A 19,687-nucleotide genomic window follows, 5' to 3' on the forward strand; every position below is an offset into this window, starting at 1 on the left:
CCTGACCTCTCCGCTAAGGCATATTGATATCATTTTGTCTTGTTATTGCCACATATTATGCTTTTTACACAGCTCTATTCCTACTTCTCTCACTGTTTTATAATGTACATATGTATGGTAGAAACTTTATTTTCTTATCCCTAGCATCTAATGCAGGCGTGGAACATAGAACATACATAATAGATGATTCAGTGTATGAACCAGGGTTTCTGAGAGAGCCATTCTGGCATTGTTTTATATCCCGATTCCCTTATGTGGCCTTCCAAATTCATTTAATCATGTAAGTGGGATAGAGGTTTGGAAGTTACTGTAGAGCTGCAAGAGTTTATTCTCTTGAGTTTTAGATCAAATAAAGTCCATTTATAGAATGATTGTGCTGCTTTAAATAGTTAAATCTTCTGATTGAAGGAACAGTGTAAACATTTTGGCATGTGGTCAAATGAAAGAACATATTATGAAACTAAATCTGTTCTTCACATACTGGGAGGTACTGTTTAGGTACTTTCTGAAATATAATGTAGGCTCTACAGACATCATGGAGTAAAAGAGAATATCCCTAGAGAAAGGTAAGAAATGTTGCTTCTTAAAAAGATTCCCCACAAAGGCTTAGAAATGGTCCTTTTAACACCATCCCTATTCTTAGCCCTCTATTAATATTCCTTACAAACAGTCCATGGAAACACAAACGTAAACTGAAGCTGGGCAGGTCCTGTTAGTAAGCAGTCAGATGGAGGAGGCAGCTTCTCCTTAGCCCTGACAATAATTGCCATGTAGGAAATTGCTCCTGCGCAGTGCCAGGATTTCAGAAGTTACAAGAGAAGTTGGAGATCAAAGATTTTTTATGTAAAATTTTCCTTTCTTTAAATATTGGCGGTTAAATTCAGTAAACACATACATACACTGTGTATGCCACAACATTAACAGGTCAGTGGACTGAATGGATTTTGTCTTCAGTTTCTACTTCTGGCTTAAGGTAATAGAATTTGTATGATTTGTTGAACTTTCTATATTCAAATCTGTTCTAGTTTGCTAATGCTGCCGGAATGCAAAACACCAGAAATGGATTGGCTTTTATAAAAGGGGGTTTATTTGGTTCCACAGTTACAGTCTGAAGGCCATCAAGTGTCCATCAACAAAGTGTACCTTCACTGGAGGAAGGCCATTAGCATCCGGAAAACTTCCGTTAGCTGGGAATGCACGTGGCTGGTGTGTGCTTGCTCTCAGGTTGTGTTTCAAAATGGCGTTCTCCAAAATGTCTGCATCAGCTTCCAATGACCATCTTCAAAGTGTCTGTCTCAGCTCCAGCTAGCCATGAGCTCCCTCTGTCTGAGCTTATATATTGCTCCAGTAAACTAAAGAAGGCCCACGATGAATAGGTGGGGCCACACCTCCATGGAAATTATGCAATCAGAGTTATCACCTATAGTTGAGTGGATCACATCTCCGTAGACACCAAACCAATAGGTTCCAACCCAATCCACACTAATACATCTGCCCCCGCAAGAATGCATTAAAGAATATGGCTTTTTCTGGAGGACATTAATATACAAACTGGCTCATTCCACCTCCTAGACGCCAGAAAAACACATTCTTTCCAAATACGAAATAGATTCATCCCATCACAATATCACAAAAACTTAAATCATTTCAATAACAATAGATAAGTGGATCCCATCAAAATCAGTTACAAGCATGGTCTGTCCAAAAGCAGAATTACCCTCTGGCTCTGTACCTGTGAAACTTTGAACAAGTTATCTGCTTCCGATATACAAAGGAGGGACAGTCATAGGATAAACATTCCCATTGCCATAAGGAGAAACTAAAAGGAAAACAGGGTTTAAGGGACAAAAACAATTCCTGAAACCCGCAGGGCAAACTCCATTAGATTTCAAAGTCTGAGAGTCATTTACAGGACCATATCAAATTGGCCTTTTGTATATAAGTCAATAGCAGTCAAATATTGGCAGCTCCATATGGTTCATCATGGGGTTACTTTTGACCAGAGAGTAGCAAATTTCTTCTCTTTGGTTTGTTCATTATCCTGATTCCTGTGTATTTCTATATAATTGCACTACATTTATTCATTATTCTTTTTGCTGATTAGTGTTTTATATTGTCTGTGTCATGTAAACCAGACCCCTAGTGCATCCTCAAATAATCAGTTTCAATTTCTCTAAAGAGGAGTGAGAACTTAGTCTTTTTCAGGGCAAAACAAAACTAAACAAATCCTTTGGATTTTGGTGTGTTTTTTTTTGTTTTTTTTTGTTTTTTTGTGTGTGTGTTTTACAGGTGTCTTACCTGTACCTAAATTTTTATCAGCTTGCCTAAACAAAGCATTTAACTTGGGTTTCTTTTGTTGCTCATGCTTTTTGTGTAAGAAGCCATTGCTTAACACAAGGTCCTGAAGATGCTTTCCTGCATTTTCTTCTAGGATTCGATCCATTTTTCTCCCTTTTATTCAAGTAGACATTTTCAATCCCTCGCTGGCAGGGCCAGGTTCATTCCTCAGAGTCATGTCCCAGTGGCCAGGGAGGTTCATTGCCCTGTGAATTATGTCCCTCATTGGGAGAGAGGTTAATGAATTTATTTGCAAAGTTGGACTTAGAGAAAGAAAGGCCACATCTGAGCAACAAAAAAGGCCCCCTGGAGGTGTCTCTTAAGTATAATTATAGGAGGGTTCAGCCTCCCATTTATAAACCTATGTTTCACAAGAGCAAGCCTCAAGTCACGGGCTTGATTTATTAAGTAGAGGGTTTCTAATTTCACTTAATATATATTCTATCCCAAGATAAGTGGTCAGTTTCTTACATTATCTTCACTTAGTTGTACCATCATCAGTCAGCTTTAAACAATTATCATAACACAATACATCTGAGAGCTCTTAATCAGCTAATTATTTATCCCTAGTATTAGTGTAGTATTGGTAAGATATTCCTATTAAATATAGTTTTAATATAAGTAATGGGTAGTTATTCCACATACCACTCTGTTGTTAACCCTCTGCACCAGTGTCATATCTTATTGCTAACACTTATTTAGGTTTGTGGTGCTGCTCTGTGGGTTACATGCCTTTAAACAACCAATTACGAATGTGTTCACAATCAATGCGTCACTGATACTTATAATCCCATTAACGAACCATAGTCGTACCTGACCATTCACGTACCATTAAGTTCACCGTCATTATCGTATCTGTACATATTAGATTATCATTCCTCCTTCACTAACTTCTATCTCTGAGTCCCCTATATTCTCCATTATAAGACACTTATTTTACATTGTTCACAGAGTTCACATTGGTGGTAACATACAGTATCTCTCCTTTTGTGTCTGGCTTACTTCACTCAGCATTATGTCTTCAAGGTTCATCCACGTTGTCATACATTTCAGGACTTCCTTCCTTTTTACTGCTGCATGGTATTCCATCCTGTGTTATCTGTCACATTTTGTTTATCCACTCATCTGTTGAAGGATACTTGCATTGTTTCTGTCTCTTGGCAGTTGTGAACAGTGCTACTGTGAACTTCGGTGTGTAAATATCTGTTCATGTCACTGCTTTCAGATCTTCTGGGTATATACCAAGAAGTGAAATTGCCAATTGTAGTGTAACTTGACACCTAGTTTCCTGAGGAACCACCAAACTGTCTTCCAGCGTCGCTATACCATTGTAGAGTCCTATCAGCAATGACTAAGAGTTCCAGTTTCTCCATATCCTTTCCAGCATTTGTAGTTTCCTGTTTGTTTAATGGCAGCTATTTTTATTGGTGTGAGATGATATCTCATTGTGGTCTTGATTTGCATCTCCCTTACAGCTAGTGAAAATGAACATTTTTTCATGTGTTTTTTAGCCATTTGTATTTCCTCTTTGGAGAAATGTCTTCATATCTTTTGCCCATTTTATAATTGGGCTCTTTGTACTATTGTCGTTGAGTTGTAGGATTTCTTGATGTATGCAAGATATTAGTCTCTTATCAGATACATGGATTCCAAATATTTTCTCCCTTTGCATTGGCTGCCTCTTCACCTTTTTGACAAATTCCTTTGAGGTGCAGAAGCCTTTGATTTTGAGGAGTTACCGTTCATTCTTTTTTTTCTTTCATTGCTTGTGCTTTGGGTGTAAGATCTAAGAAGCGACCTCGTAATACTAGGTCTTGAAGATGTTTCCCTACATTATCTTCTAGGAGTTTTTTGGTGATGTTTCTTACATTGAGACTTTGCTCTACTTTGAGTTAATTTTTTTATAGGGTGTGAGGTATGGATCCTCTTTCATTATTTTGAATATATATATCCAGTCCTCCCAGCCCCATTTGTTGAAGAGGCTGTTCTGTCTCAGTTCAGTGGATTTGGGGGCCTTATCAAACAATCAGTTGACCGTAGATCTGGGGGTCTGTTTCCGAATTCTCAATTTGATTCCACTGATCAATATGTCTGTCTTTGTGCCAATATCATGCTCTTTTGACTACTGTGGCTTTATAGTAGACTTCAAAGTCAGGAAGTGTAAGTCCTCCCACTTCGTTTTTCTTTTTTAGAATGTTTTTTAGCAATTCGAGGTCCCTTTCCCTTCCAAATAAATTTGATAACTAGCTTTAGTTGCTGTTGAGAATGGAATCTTTTTCTTGAGTGTCCCTTGAGTTAGGTCATTTCTAGTGAATAGGAACATTGTTGAGTTAGGTGCATTAATCTTGTATCCCACCACTGTGTTGAATTTGTTTATTAGCTCAAGTAGGTATGTCGTCGATTTCTCAGGGTTTTCCAAATGTAAGATCATATCATCTGCAGATAATGACAGTTTTACTTCTTCCATTACAATTTGAATGCCTTTTATTTCTTTGTCTTGCCAGGTTGCTCTGGCTAGAACTTCTAGCACAATGTTGAATAATAGTGGTGACAGTGGGCATCCTTGTCCCATTCCTGATCTTAGAGGGAAGGGTTTCAGTTTCTCACCATTGAGTACTATGCTGGCTATAGCTTTTTCATATATACCCTTTATCATATTGAGGAAGTTTCCTTCAATTCTTAACTTTTGAAATGTTTTTATCAAAAAAGGATACTGAATTTTGTCGAGTGCTTTTTCTGCATCTATTGAGTTGATCATTTGATTTTTCCCTTTTGATTTGTCAAATGTGTTGTATTACATTGATTTTCTTATGTTGAACCACCCTTGCATGCCTGGGATGAACCCCACTTGGTCATGTTGTGTGATTTTTTAAATTTATCTTTGGGTTCAATTTGCAAGTATTTTTTTTGAGAATTTTTGCCTATATATTCAGTAGGGAGTTTGGCCTATAGTTTTCCTTTCTTGTAGCATCTTTATCTGGCTTTGGTATTAGAGTGATGTTGTCTTCATAAAATGAGTTGGGTAGTATTCCATTTTCTTCAGTGTTTGAAAGAGTTTGAGTAGGGGTGGTGTCAGTTCTTTCTGGAAAGTTTGGTATAATTCCCCTGCGAAGCCATCTGGCCCTGGGCTTTTATTTGTAGGAAGCTTTTTGGTGACTGATTGGATCTCCTTAGTTGTGATTGATTTGTTGAAGTCTTCTATTTCTTCTCTTGTCAGTCTAGGTTGTTTATTTGTTTCTTGGAAATTATCTACTTCCTCTAAATTGTCTGGTTTGTTGCTGTGCAGATGTTCATAGTATCCTCTTATAATTTTTTTAACTTCTTTGGGATATGTAGTGACGTCCCCCTACTCATTTATTATTTTGTGTATTTGGATCGTCTCTCTTTTTGACTTTGTCATTGTAGCTAACGATTTGTCAGTCTTTCTGATCGTCATGAAGAACCAACTTTTGATTTTATTTAATCACTTGTTTTTTTGATCTCCATATCATTTATTTCTGCTTTAGTCTTTGTTATTTCTTTCCTGTTTGCTTTAGGATTAATTTGCTGATCATTTTCTAGCTCCTTCAGTTCCATTATTCTTTGATTTTAGCTCTTTCTTCCTTTTTAATGTATACATTTAGAGGTATAAATTTCCCCCTCAGTTCTGCTTTGCTGCATCCCATAAGTTTTGATACGTTGTGTTCTTGTTTTCATTTGTCTCTAGATATTTAGAAATTTCACTTGCAATTTCTTCTTTGACACACTGATTGTTCAGGAGTGTGTTGTTTAACCTCCAGATATTTGTGAATGTTCTAGATCTTTGATGGTTATTGACTTCTAGTTGCATTCCATTATGGTCAGAGAATGTGCTTTGAACAATTTCAGTCTTTTGAAATTTATTGAGGCTTGTTTTATAGCCCAGCCTATGATCTATCCTGGAGACAGTTCCGTGAGCACTAGAGAAGAATGTATATCCTGGTAGTTTGAGATGTAATGCTGTATATATGTCTGTTAAGTCTAATTCATTGATCACATTGTTTATGTTCTCATTTTCCTTATTGTCCTCTGTCTGGTTGGTCTATCTATAGGATAAAGTGATATATTGAAATCTCTGGCTTTTTAATTAGGACATTTGGATTATCTGTATCTTCTGGTTTCTTCATATACTTTATAGTTTTCTGTTGTTTTTGGCCTCTTGGCATTTGCTTATCTTGATAGGGTTTTTTAGGATATGCAGGATTATTGTAGCATTTATCTATAATTTTGCAGAGCTACAGCTTGGTGGAGTGCATTTTCCATGACCTACCATCAGATGGTGCTCTTGAGTCACATCTTCCCTTCAAGCCAGTTTCCCGTCAACTTTGTCTATACACTGAAAGTGGGTCCAAACCATGTGGAAGTCCAGTCAGTGCACCAATTTTCCACAGTTTGGCAGGGAGTCCGCCCCAGGACACAGTGGTCCCTGCCGTTCCTCAGGCTGCGGATGGAGTACTCTGGGGCTGCAGAGCTGTGTTTCTCACCTTCTAGCTCAAATGCCCCACAATCCCTGCTTGCCATGCACCCATGAGTCCCTGGATTGTGGGGGTTGGGGTAGGGAACTCCTGGCACTTCCATGCAGCACCCTTGCCTCTAGGCTGTGCACACTGTGGGCATTTCTGGAGGAAGAGTGGATGCTGTTACAAGCCTGCCAAATCCTGAATTCCCTCAAGGAAGCACTCAGCCGCAAGGTTGTGAAGGGTTATCTCCCCAACCAATTGCAAAGTTGGCTGCATGGGGCACAGAAACCTGCCCCCTTTAGCGCTTGTCTGCCTGCTCCAACCCCCCAGGTCTTGGCACTGGGACTTTTGACCATGAGTCTCTGAAGAGTTATTACCTGAGCCAAGTGCTAAAGAGAGTGTCTGGGGTGTGGAAGGCTGCTCCTGGTGGCGTTCCAGGCCAGGCACTCATCGGTCTTAAACAGTCTCTTGGTTTCTCCAAGAACATACTCAGTATGGGTGTAGAAATCCCTGCCCAGCCGGTGGAACTGTGGAACTGCTGTTCTGGAGCACTTTCTGTCCTTATCTAGTATTTTTCCCGGAGGAGAGTTTTGCTCTGTCTCTTCTAATCCACCATCTTCCCAGAAGCTCTACCAGTACTTATAATTGACCTGTAATAGTGTGTCAAAAAAATGTTGGAGGGCTAGTTTCTCTGTATGACCTTTGCATGGCCTCCAATTGTCAAGTGACGTGAATAGATACTTGATAAATAACCCATGCTAGAAAATGGTAAGCTGTATGCTAAAATACTTCATTTAAATTTTAATTTGGGTTGTTTTGGTAAGATTTGTTGGAATGCAAATTGTTTGCCAGTTTATGGATCACAAGAGCTTAAGTTCTTACTACTTAATTTTAGTTAATTTACTCCATGAAGCTTTTTTGTTGCTATTCCCTTATATTTCCCGAAATATCAATCTAATTAAGTTACTTTCAACTTACTGGTTTTCCATATTGCATTGGTCTTGTTAGATGAATTAGATTTTTTCTGCCTCTGTTGATTATAATTTTATGTAGGCATTGTGCATGTTCATGGTGTTCCAGCACACTTTAAAAAATGAAAGTATTATTTTCTCCACAGCTCCTTATTACGGTGGCATTCAATCAACCTGTTAAGCTTTATTCCATGAAATTTCAAGGACCAGATAATGGTGAGTTTTGTTGTTTTGTTTTTTTAGCTAACTTCCTACTAAACTTATTAGCACATATTTATTATTTTTTTTTTTAATTCAGTTTTATTGAAATATATTCACAAACCATACAGTCATCCATGGTATACAATCAACTGTTCACAGTATGATCATATAGTTATGCGTTCATCACCACAATCTATTTCTGAACATTTTCCTTACATCAGAAAGAATCAGAATAAGAATAAAAAATAAAAGTGAAAAAAGAATACCCAAACCATCCCCCCATCCCACCCTATTTGTCATTTAGTTTTTACTCCCATTTTTCTACTGATTTTTTTTCAATTTTTTAACTTCGTTTATCAAAAAATTAAAAACAAACAGGCAAACAACAACCAAAAAAACCCCACAACATTTCAAACAAAGCAATGGATTAAGGAAAACAAATAACCTAAAATAACTACTTTGCTTCCAATATGTTCCTACCATACCCCAAGAAAATTAATAAACCATGTCCAAACAGAGGAGTAAGAAAAACAAATAATCTAAAATAACTACATTGCTTCCAACATGTTCCTTCCATACCCCAAGAAAATTAACAACCCCTAAGAAAACAAAGGAATAAGAGAAAAAAAAAACCTAAAATAACTCTATTGCTTCCAACTTGATCTTACTATATCCAAGAAAGTTTACAAACCATAATCATTCCCGAGCATTCCCATAACATTGAGATTACCCTCCATAGTTTATCTGTTCTTATTAGATTATCATTCCCCCTCCACTAATTGGTATCTCTAGGTCCCCTACATTCTACAGTATAAAACATTGTACATTTTTCACAGAATTCACATTAGTGGTAACATACAATATCTCTCTTTTTGTGCCTGGCTTATTTTGCTCAGCATTATGTCTTTTTTTTTTTTTTTTTTTTTTTTAATCTTCATTTTATTGAGATATATTCGTATACCACGCAGTCATACAAAACAAATCGTACTGTCGATTGTTCACAGTACCATTACATAGTTGTACATTCATCACCCAAATCAATCCCTGACACCTTCATTAGCACACACACAAGAATAACAAGAATAATAATTAGAGTGAAAAAGAGCAATTGAAGTAAAAAAGAACACTGGGTACCTTTGTCTGTTTGTTTCCTTCCCCTATTTTTCTACTCATCCATCCATAAACTAGACAAAGTGGAGTGTGGTCCTTATGGCTTTCCCAATCCCCTTGTCACCCCTCATAAGCTACATTTTTATACAACTGTCTTCGAGATTCATGGGTTCTGGGTTGTAGTTTGATAGTTTCAGGTATCCACCACCAGCTACCCCAATTCTTTAGAACCTAAAAAGGGTTGTCTAAAGTGTGCGTAAGAGTGCCCACCAGAGTGACCTCTCGGCTCCTTTTGGATTCTCTCTGCCACTGAAGCTTATTTCATTTCCTTTCACATCCCCCTTTTGGTCAAGAATTAGCACATATTTAAGACATATTTAAAACTGTTAAATAGAAGTAGGTATTTCTTAAATGGAGAAAGTGAAATTATGCCTTCTTAAATTGTTTTTGGAATAAGACAAGGATATAAATGAATGGACAAATAATATGAGATTATTAGGAGGTGAAAATAAGAAACAGACAAACTTTTTCCTTATATGATTTCTAAATTTTTTTACTTTATAATTTGGTTAGGTTTCCTCTTAATCTGAAAACTAATGAACCCTTTCTTCCAATTATTATTCCAAAACTGTAGGTCTAGAATCCACTTTATAAAATCAGAACTGGGAGAGATTTATTTCAACCATTCCAGTAATAGAGGATAAAACTGAGGCTACAAGCCTTCCTACTTAGTAATAATGGTTTATCTTTCTTTATATCTGTGCATGCTATGATTATGTAAACAATTGTACAGACTTGGAATTTCTCTTTTTATAAGCTAAAGAATTCTTATTCTCCCCCCCCCACCCCCCGCCCTTCCTTCTGTTTTTGTTAAGAGTGTTTTATGGGCCAGGAGGATGTGGCTAGGTTTTTTGTTTTGTTTTTTAATTGTTGGGAAGAAATAACCAGGATCCTATTTGTCAAATGGCATTTCCCTCTCATTTTCATGCACTGATAATTTTTTATTAAGAAAAGTTTTCCTTTACTCTGAAAAGACCAAGTATTTGTAAAAGAAAATGCTGTAGAAATGAGTATTTAAGCAGTGATTATCTCAATATTCCTTAATCAGCTGCAAACTACTATGTAGTTAAAGGGGCTAAGACATTCTATAAAGGTGGCTTTACCACTGAGCCTACCCTGAAATGAAAGTTAGTTATTTGTATAATTAATTTCCCTTTGGCTAAATGCTGTCACTGATAATTCTTTCCTCCTAAATAACAAAATGTTGCTATTGTCGGCAACTGCAAAACCTAGCTCAAATGTTATATGTCTTATGAAATTATTGTTGACCTCCTTATACTAGCTGAATCTATCGCCACCTTCCTTTTACTTCCGTATCAGTAGTAGTATATTTGTTAAATGATGTCATTGGCAGTTGAGGACATGGACTCTGTGGTGTGTGTGTGTGTGTGTGTGTGTGTGTGTGTGTGTGTGTGTTTTAATCTAGTTTTCCTGGTGTTTAGTATGGTGCTAGCTAGGCCTAGAAGGTATCTGTAAATGTTTACTGAAAAAGTTGAATATCTATCAAACCACTCAAATTTTCTTAAGCGTCCTAAATGTGAAAGTCTAGGAAGGTGTATATGTAGGAATATACATCCATGTGTGTATAGTGTGAGTATAATGAAAAAGAAAAAAAAACATTGTATGTTTGTGATATTTTAACATTTCGTTTTATTTTACCGTTTTTTAGGTCAGGGTCCTAAATATGTAAAAATCTTTATCAACCTGCCCCGATCTATGGATTTTGAAGAGGCAGAAAGAAGTGAACCAACTCAAGCTCTGGAACTAACAGAGGACGATATTAAAGAAGATGGCATTGTCCCACTTCGTTATGTTAAGTTTCAGAATGTTAACAGTGTAACTGTAAGTAGTATTAATATTGCATTCAGATATATTTAATGGGTTTTTGTGTGATAGTGCTATCTCTGGTATCCTCAGTGATTCTAAATGATCCTTTACTCATTTTTAAATGAGTAAATATGTGTAATGGACTAATTAAATTTTGTTCCCTAAAGAAGGGCAGGTTGATTTTTAAAAATTTATAAACTCACTTAAAATTTTATTCTAGAGCATTTACACTTAAACTGAAGATATTTGTGATTTATCCTTTATATCTGGTGATGAGTGATGATACATTTGTGAAATTTTATTTACTTTTCTAGAATACAGTTGTTCAGAGTGTTATAGTCATGAGCTCAGTAAAAATGACTTTAAAAAAATAATTTTACATTTTATGGAATGACAAATACATAAATTGAATAGGGCTAAAGTGATTTTGATATAATATATTTTAATGTTGTTATAGAAATGCCAGTTCATAAAAGTCAGCTGCTTCTTAGCAGTTATTAATTGCTTTTGAGAATTTTAATTTTGAAACTTCCACCACCACCACCACCACCACCACCCAATTCTTCAGAGGAGAGGATGGGGGATTTAGAATAGAATATCAGAATACCTAGAAAATCAAGTAGAAACCAGCACAGAATCACTAAGAACAAATCATGCCAAATGAATGTAATTTCTTTGTTTTATTGGAATAATTGTATTTTCATAAATTGGAAGATTGCTATAGTATGTGTTCATTTTTAGGGAGGCTATCGATGGAGTTTCACAGAATACACTTAGTAATAAGATGAAGAATTATAATCAGATTGAGTTTTGTATTTAAAATATACTACCTAAATGTAATTGAAGAAATAGTTATGTAAAACCAGAATCCTGGGTATCAGATATTTTTCTGGCTTTATTCATTTCATATTTGTAACACATCCCCACTTAAATATATCTTTTGTTCTACTCAGTGATGGGGGGAAAGGCATTTGTTTATTGGAAAAAGGCCTTTTTACCCAGAGATTGTGATACAGTCTCTTCCCTCATTGAGAATCGCTGAATGTAGTTCTCTCTTAGTAGGCTTAAAGTTTTTATATACCATGTCTTATGTTAATCAGATTTTTATTCAGTGGCTTGAATCAAGACATGGAAGGCATGCTTGTCACTTTTGGGGGGAGGTATAAAATGAGAAGTCATAGGATTAGAAGAGTAAGATTCAAAATGACAGTTTTGATTAGAGATCCTAATCAGAGTAGAAGAATTTTAAAAACAGTAAATACAAAGTTCTGTGCTTAGGTTCAGAGTGCAAATACATACGCAAATAAGGGGAGGTCTGGTTTAAAAGTCCACTTATTATAGATTTGAAATTTTTAATTGGTAAGCTCAGTTTGAGATGAATTTGTGATTGCTTAAAAAAAACAACCCAAACTACCTTTGCCATCTCAGAATGGAAGAGAAGTATATCTTGACCAAATCAAGGGAGGCAGTATTCTTTAGTAGACAGCATCTGGACTGTTGTGTTTTTACAAATGGAGCATATCCCAAAAATCACTAAATAGGATCTGTTAGTAAAGCTTCTGTCTTCTAACATGCTGAGAGGAATTTAATAGAAAGTAAAGAGTAAAGCTTAAAAAAATAGGGAGGGCACAGTATAGTTATAGTTGTATGCCTGTTTGCAATATTCTTTTTTTCTTTAAATACTCTAGGAAATAGATTGAATGAATATCAGAAAGAGTTTAACTGCAAAGCTTTTCCTTAGCGGAACAACTATAATTTTAATAAAATTTTGAGCAGCATTATGTCCCAGTGTTACCGTGACTCTTACACTCTTTCAACATTTTCTTTAAAAGAATTCAATTTTGATCCCTCCATGCCATCACGTTGAATTATCATGAACTCGTGTATGTGAGATCTTGCCCTGATTTGAGGAAGATGAGAATTGTAGGGCTAAACAGTGTAATAGTCCTGTAGGAGTACTAGTGTAAATGTTATTATGTAATTTGGATTAATCCTTACAGAGAACTGAGGGTATTTTTTATTAATCATTCAAGGAAATTGATTCAGCTTAAAGTAAGTTTAATGATAAAAGGTAATTGTAAATGTTAATGTAAAATTGTAATTGTAAATGTTCAAAGTCTTTTTTTTTTTGTAGATATTTGTTCAGTCCAATCAAGGTGAAGAAGAAACAACAAGAATTTCATATTTTACTTTTATTGGTACTCCAGTTCAGGCAACAAATATGAATGACTTTAAACGAGTAAGTTCATTTAAATGATATTTAGGAGAAGTAAAAATATAATTTGAAAGGAATAATTTCAAATACATAAATAGCCACAATTTTTAGATATCCAACTAAAAGTAGAAGTCTTTAGTAAAAATGATGTCTTACTGATATAGTGTCTATTGATGAATGGCATCTAAATAAGAAGAGATAATAGTTTGGTTATAGAAGATGGTGAGGAATAATGGAAAAATATGAGCAAGTTAAATAATTTTTTGAAAGGTAGTGAGATTTTAAGGACTGCAGATATTAGCATTTTATGTTTGTTTTTGATAAAAACATATTTAAAATAACTTGAATAATGTTAATCAAGAAGAATGAACTCAGTTTTACTAAAACACTGAGATGCTAACTTTCCAAACCACCATTTCTGTGTACCGAAAGAGCACACTTCAGCAAATTTTTAGTGAACAGGCAGGTTTTCAGATGTATGTGTGTGTGTAAAAAATAATAATAATAATAGTTATTATTTTTTTAAAGGGCAAAATCCTGAGGTTTTTAAAGAATTTATAGATACGTGGGGACTTGAGAAATGAGGGCTAGTCTCTTATATTCATGGAAATGCTTCTAATTGATAATGGTTCCCTGGGGTGACTCTTAAATCTACAACCACAGATTACATGAAGGAGCCAAGCAGAGCTTATCAGCATGGAACACTAGTTCTTGGATACAGTTTAAATATGTGGCAGCACAGGGATCTGCTGTCTAGAACTTGAGGTGATTTTAAGAGAGGAAGAATTTCCCTAGGGCTGCCAGGGCTTGGAGAAAGGACCCCCAACTTGATTAGAGGCTTGGGGTTTGGAGCTGTAGACATCTTGAGAACTCGGTTCTTTGTTAATGCTATCTATGGATCTGATTTAATTCAATTACAGAAAAACTCATAAAATTGCATAACAATGGAAGCTCTTATAACTTTGTATGCTACTTTTACCATACTTGAAAACCTTGAGCATAGATAACTGGTCATTTGTCTCACTGCATAGTTAACTTTTGAGAGCTGCAGGAATAATTATGTGCTTAGATCTGTCAAATCTAGATTTCTGAACATGTATTATGACTTTTTGGCTGCCTGCCTTGTTACTTTGCTTGCTTGCATTAAATACCATTGGACTTGGCTTTAACTTTGCAGAGTTCGTTTTAGCTTAGTTCTTTCATCAGATTTATGACTAGAAGTCCTATTATTTTCCCATAACATTATTTTTTTGCTGTAGTTTCCCGCTTATCACCACAGCTTTTGTTGACAATTTGGTTTCCATTTTTTTCTCTAAGTAAGCATCATTCTATCTTTTGTCCATTCTTTTTCTTACAAGCCTGTCATTTGTATGTAGTTTTTCTAATTTGCATTAATAATTGCCCATCTAAGAATCTATCTTATGTCTCTGCTTTTAATACACCCCTCCTATCACTTTCTAGCCTAGTCTTTCTCTTTTTTGACTGCCAAATTACCTTTTTGGGTCTGTCTTTAGGATAGTAAAGGTGTTAGTTTTTGTTTTTGTTTTTTTTGTTTGAAAGTATTTACGTTTATTTTATAAGTAAGCAATATGTTCATTTAACTAATACTTTATTACATTGCTTAAATTACTAGAGCAGCAGTTCTCAAATTCCTTTGCTCTCAGGACTTTACACTATTAAATTTTGATGAGGATCACAAAGAGCTTTTGCTTATATGGGCTATATCTATCTAATAATTATATTAGAAATTAAAACTGAGAAATGCTTTAAATATTTACTTAAAATTATAAAAATCATGGCTTGTTAACATATATATAACATTTTTAATTAAAAATAACCTTATTTTCCAAAACAACCAATTTAGTAAGAAGAGAGGCACTGCTTTACAATATTACAAATTTCTTTAATGTCTAACAGAATTCTCTCCTCATATCTGCTTCTGCATTCAGTCAGTTACTATATCACACCTCAAGTAGCTTCTGGAAAATTCCCCTGTACACTTGTTAGAGAATGAGAGTTCAAAAGGCAAATAACAATTTAGCATTATTAAGAAAGTTATTCTGACCTTGTAGACTCCCTGTACCACACTTTGAGAACCATTGCAAGAATAATTTTATTACTGTAAATGGACCTCCTTCTCAGTGTTCTGGGCATACCCTTGCTTTTACTGTTTGGTAAATTTTAATTGGTTGACTAATTTTCTTAGGTGTATTACATTACACTTTCTTTTAGTTTCTGAATAAGATTTGTTCTGCTTGTAGTCTTTCATTGTCTTGTAGGGTTATTCCTCAAAAGTAAGCTGAGATTTCATTTTTTTTTTAATATTCTCAACAACTTCAGTGTTGGAAAAACGTAGTAAAAAAAAAAAGATGAGAAAGTTTAAGTTTAACTGAGATTGGCCTGTTTGGTTCTTGAGTATACGCTGCCTATTAAAACTTGAAACGATTTTGATTTATAGTGAAGGAATTAACAGATACCTGGTACTGTTAGTCCCTGTAGTACTACACTACATGCAAGGTCTACTAATTGTGATCTCTGTCTAGAGTCAGCTTACATTCTTGAAGGATAATGCACAAACCTGGAAAGGTAATCAGAATCAAGCAAAGCTTAGTTCAAGATGCTCTTCATCTACAAAATATTCTCGTAATTTTCCAGCCCAGTGATTTTTTTCTTTCCAATAATGGCTGGGAAATTACAAGATTACTTTGTGGAAGAAGAGGGCCTTGACTTAAGACCTTCCGTCCAAATAGGTAGAAGAAAGATAGTGATGAGCACCCTAGGTGCTCATCTAGGAAAAGTAGAATGTTGGGCATGAAAATGGGAAAGTGTAGGACTCATTCAAGGACAAGGTGCATATAGCACACCTTTGCATTTACTTGTTCAATCATTCTGAATTTAAAAGGGATTATATGCATTAATTAGAATTTAAAATTTCACAACAGCTTTGACATGTGTTTTATTATCACAGGGAGTAAAATTTTGATACCCCTTAATAACAGCGAAGAGAGCTTTATAAAATGATTTAATAAATAAGTAGAATAGATGAAATGTTTAGCATTTTCATTTTATATTTTTATGTTGTGTGAGTTGTTTCTAGATAGTTTTAGCTTTTAGAATGTCATTGACCTCCTCGTATCACTTAAGATAACAGAAGCTAAGGTAATGCTGATGACTCTTGAATGTGGGAAATCTTAGACCAACTTGCATGCTATTACAACTTGATAAGGTTGTACTTTTAAGATTCAATAGTCTAGAATAATCCTTCTATTTGTCTCATTTTGGTTCTTCTTATAGACACCACGCACAGATTATATATACACTTAGGTTATTTGTTGTGAGTTGATTCTTTCTGTTGCAGCATGAGAAGCTTGCCGTCTTAATTGGAGGTGAATTTTCTTTCCTAAATATGCCATTTTCATGTTTCCTTTATTTTGATACAAAAGTATTAATGTAAGTCTATAAAAATGAGCAAAAATGTAGGGGTCTTCTGCTTCTTAGGGAATGAAGTGCATGTAAAAAGCAGAGACATTTTTATCACTGTAATAAAAATAGACTTTTCTAAACTGGCCATTCACCATATCAGCTATTTTTGTAACTTTTCTGTTTATTTTTCAGCTTTTTAATCAAACTCAAATGAACTAAAAACAGAAGAGTTTTTTAAATGAAGTAATATAAAGACTGACCTTATCTCACTCTACTCCCCTACTTGCTTCTCTGCTCATCTAGCACCTGTCTGCTCTCACCCTTCCCATATTCTCACCATTGTTGTTGCAAGGTATCTACAGCTTCTATCATCTGGATCAGCCTTCCTTTTACCTGTATTTCCTCAACCATTTCTTTCTTCAAATCTCATCCTAGTCGTTTCTCAATTGGCCTTTTTTGTTTTTGTTTTGGGCTTGCAACTAGGTGCTTTGATTTCATCACCATACCATGTTGTTCACCCGGCTTTCTGTTATTTTTTATTCGCTACTGTCATTTAATTTTATACTACATTTGAGAAGTAATGTCACAATAAAACTCATATTGTTGTAAATAGTTTTCAGATTTAAAATTAGTTCTAAAGTTTAAATTTTGTTTTTCAGGATCTATAAAATCATTTTGGAAATTAAATATGAACAATGATTAGGCTATAGCTTAGGGGTGTGGGTTTCTTTTCTCATTGGAAGTTTAGCCCAAAAGTCTTTTTGATGATTTGGTTGTGGGCATATCTTCTGCTTTTGCCTGACATGTGAACTCAAGGCCAGTTGAAGGACTTATGGACTGAATGTTAGGCTAAGTTAAAATATTGGCATAAAAGATTAATGGACTCTTTCCTGAATAAATATCTTTGACATCTAATTTTGATGTATCTAGATTTTCGTTTGTCTGAAGTATAATATAAAGACTTAATGAATCAAAGAGCTTTACATTTGGGGTCAGAAAATCCATTTTGGAATGCTGATTTCTTCTTTTTTACAGAGAATACATATTGGCAAGTTGAGAGTTGTCAACCTGTGAAACAGTATGCAGATTTGTGTCTTCCGTGTATCAGATCTGCTAAAATTCTAATTTTTAATATTAATTGTTTTTGTTTTCTTTTGCTTAATCTAATATTTCCATGTTTTGTGTGTTCCCAAATAATGTAATGATCAATAATGCTTTCAGTATTTATTGGCTTAAGTACACATCTCATACAAATAGTGCTATCTCCTCTTCTTTCTAGTGGCTCTTAAAACCTGAATTTTGTAGTTTTATCCATAGTCCCCTTTTATGAGACTATCTCTTTAATGTTCTTCTGGCTCATTGGACTTTCTAACATGGTTTTTTGAACCGAAGAGGAATTGTTCTAAAGTAACAAGTGGTTTTCCTTGAAGTGGGGAAAAAGGCATGTCTAGCATTTTGTGATTGGGAATTCATTGGAAAGGTTTTTATAATTTTCTGTCACTGTATGGCGTTGACACAGCTATGTTCTACTTTAGACCAGACATGTACTTAAAGACCTTTATAAATTTTGCTTGGTACATACACTGCCACTTGAAAATTACATTTACAAATGCACCTAGAAATCTTTTTGTGTACAAATATATGTTCATTGGTATCTTGCAAGTGATTTTTTTAGAGACATTTCTGCAGTGAGAATATATTATGTGATAAATTTTAAAGTAAATTATTCGATTAGGACATAGTTTTAGAACCCTCCCAGAGAAAATCTGTTTTCTAGAATTGTTGGTAGAAACGAGGCTTATTCTTTGAAGTTTTATACTACCACATTTGTAGCAACCAGGAAATTTTTTAGAACCCACCGATAGAAAATATTTCTAGAATTATTGACAGAAACAAGGTTTATTCTTTACATTGTTATAGTACTACATTTGTAGCACCCAGGATTTTAAAGAAACCAGGCAAACTTAAGTCATTTTAAATCTTGTTTTATTGCATGTCTACATATTGCGGGGATAGTCTAGAAACCTGTCATCTTGGACATGAAGGCATGAATTTAACAGACTCCTTTAATTCCAGATGATTTTGTGATTGATTTCTAATTGCCTAAAAATAATTTTCCAAATATGTTTCACTCATATATAGCAGCATTTTTATTAACTTTTCTAAACTGTCAACCTTGTTTTGAAAAAGTGTATTACTTTTTCTTAGAACAGTGTGGGAAACCAAAAATAGCCTGCATGCATTTTATTTTTAATTTTTGAGAGTGGGAGTGAGGGAGGGAGGATCACAGTTTGCTTCCACAATGAAAATACACTGCATGCCAAAAAAGATGGAGGAATGAAAATTAATACCAGGTTTAAAAAACAATTACCGTATTATTACTTTTGAAACTAATCCATATTTCTAAATCAATAAGTTGTACATATAAAGTTATTTTTGTTTTTCTAGGTAGTTGGCAAAAAAGGAGAAAGTCACTAAGGTACAAAAGACACTGGAAGGCCATATTGCAGTCAGATCTTCAGCTCCTGGATAATTGCTTGATTCTCGCCAGAGACTGACAATGTTTCATTTATTGCCATTACCAATAAATCATTGCTTTCGTTCAGATGGTTTCACTAGTGTTTCTGTTGTAATCTTGATACATGCAATTGTAAATAAAAGTCACTACTTTTGCCAAGCTTATTTTTTGTCGTTTCAAATAAGTATTTTCACTTTTCATTTATTGAAAATTGGCCAGCTTCTGATACTACATGAGACTTAAAGAGTTTGGTATCATGTTGATTGAAAGCCAGTTTTCTCTCTTTAGAGGAGCACAGCTGTCTTGGGGAATTATGGTGGCATGTGTGCACATGTGCACACATACATACACAGAGTTGTCAGTTCTCAAAAAAAGTTTTTTTTTTTAAATGTAATATTGTAAAAGTTTAAATTTAAACTTCATATGAAATGCAACTAATTGACATAAATGGACTTAGAACAGCTAACCATGCTCTAGTAAGTACTATCTCATTTTTGTTAAAAGATTTTTGGGAATCTGGGGTATAAAAACTATTCAAATTACTACC

The 19,687-nt window shown here is 34.8% G+C and overlaps 1 protein-coding gene across 1 annotated transcript in view; it reads left to right on the forward strand.

Moving 5' to 3' along the window:
• Positions 1 to 19,299, forward strand: part of TXNL1 (thioredoxin like 1) — a 35,658-nt gene extending 16,359 nt beyond the window's left edge. The window contains exons 5-8 of the mRNA XM_037806029.1: positions 7,933 to 8,002; positions 10,827 to 10,999; positions 13,119 to 13,223; positions 19,071 to 19,299. Coding sequence (XP_037661957.1) covers positions 7,933 to 8,002; positions 10,827 to 10,999; positions 13,119 to 13,223; positions 19,071 to 19,100 — 378 coding nt within the window. The 3' untranslated portion in view covers positions 19,101 to 19,299. The remainder of the gene's footprint in view (positions 1 to 7,932; positions 8,003 to 10,826; positions 11,000 to 13,118; positions 13,224 to 19,070) is intronic.
• The last annotated feature ends 388 nt before the right edge of the window (positions 19,300 to 19,687 follow it).

Source organism: Choloepus didactylus, chromosome 16 (genome assembly GCF_015220235.1).
Source record: "Choloepus didactylus isolate mChoDid1 chromosome 16, mChoDid1.pri, whole genome shotgun sequence".
Taxonomy (NCBI): domain Eukaryota; kingdom Metazoa; phylum Chordata; class Mammalia; order Pilosa; family Megalonychidae; genus Choloepus; species Choloepus didactylus.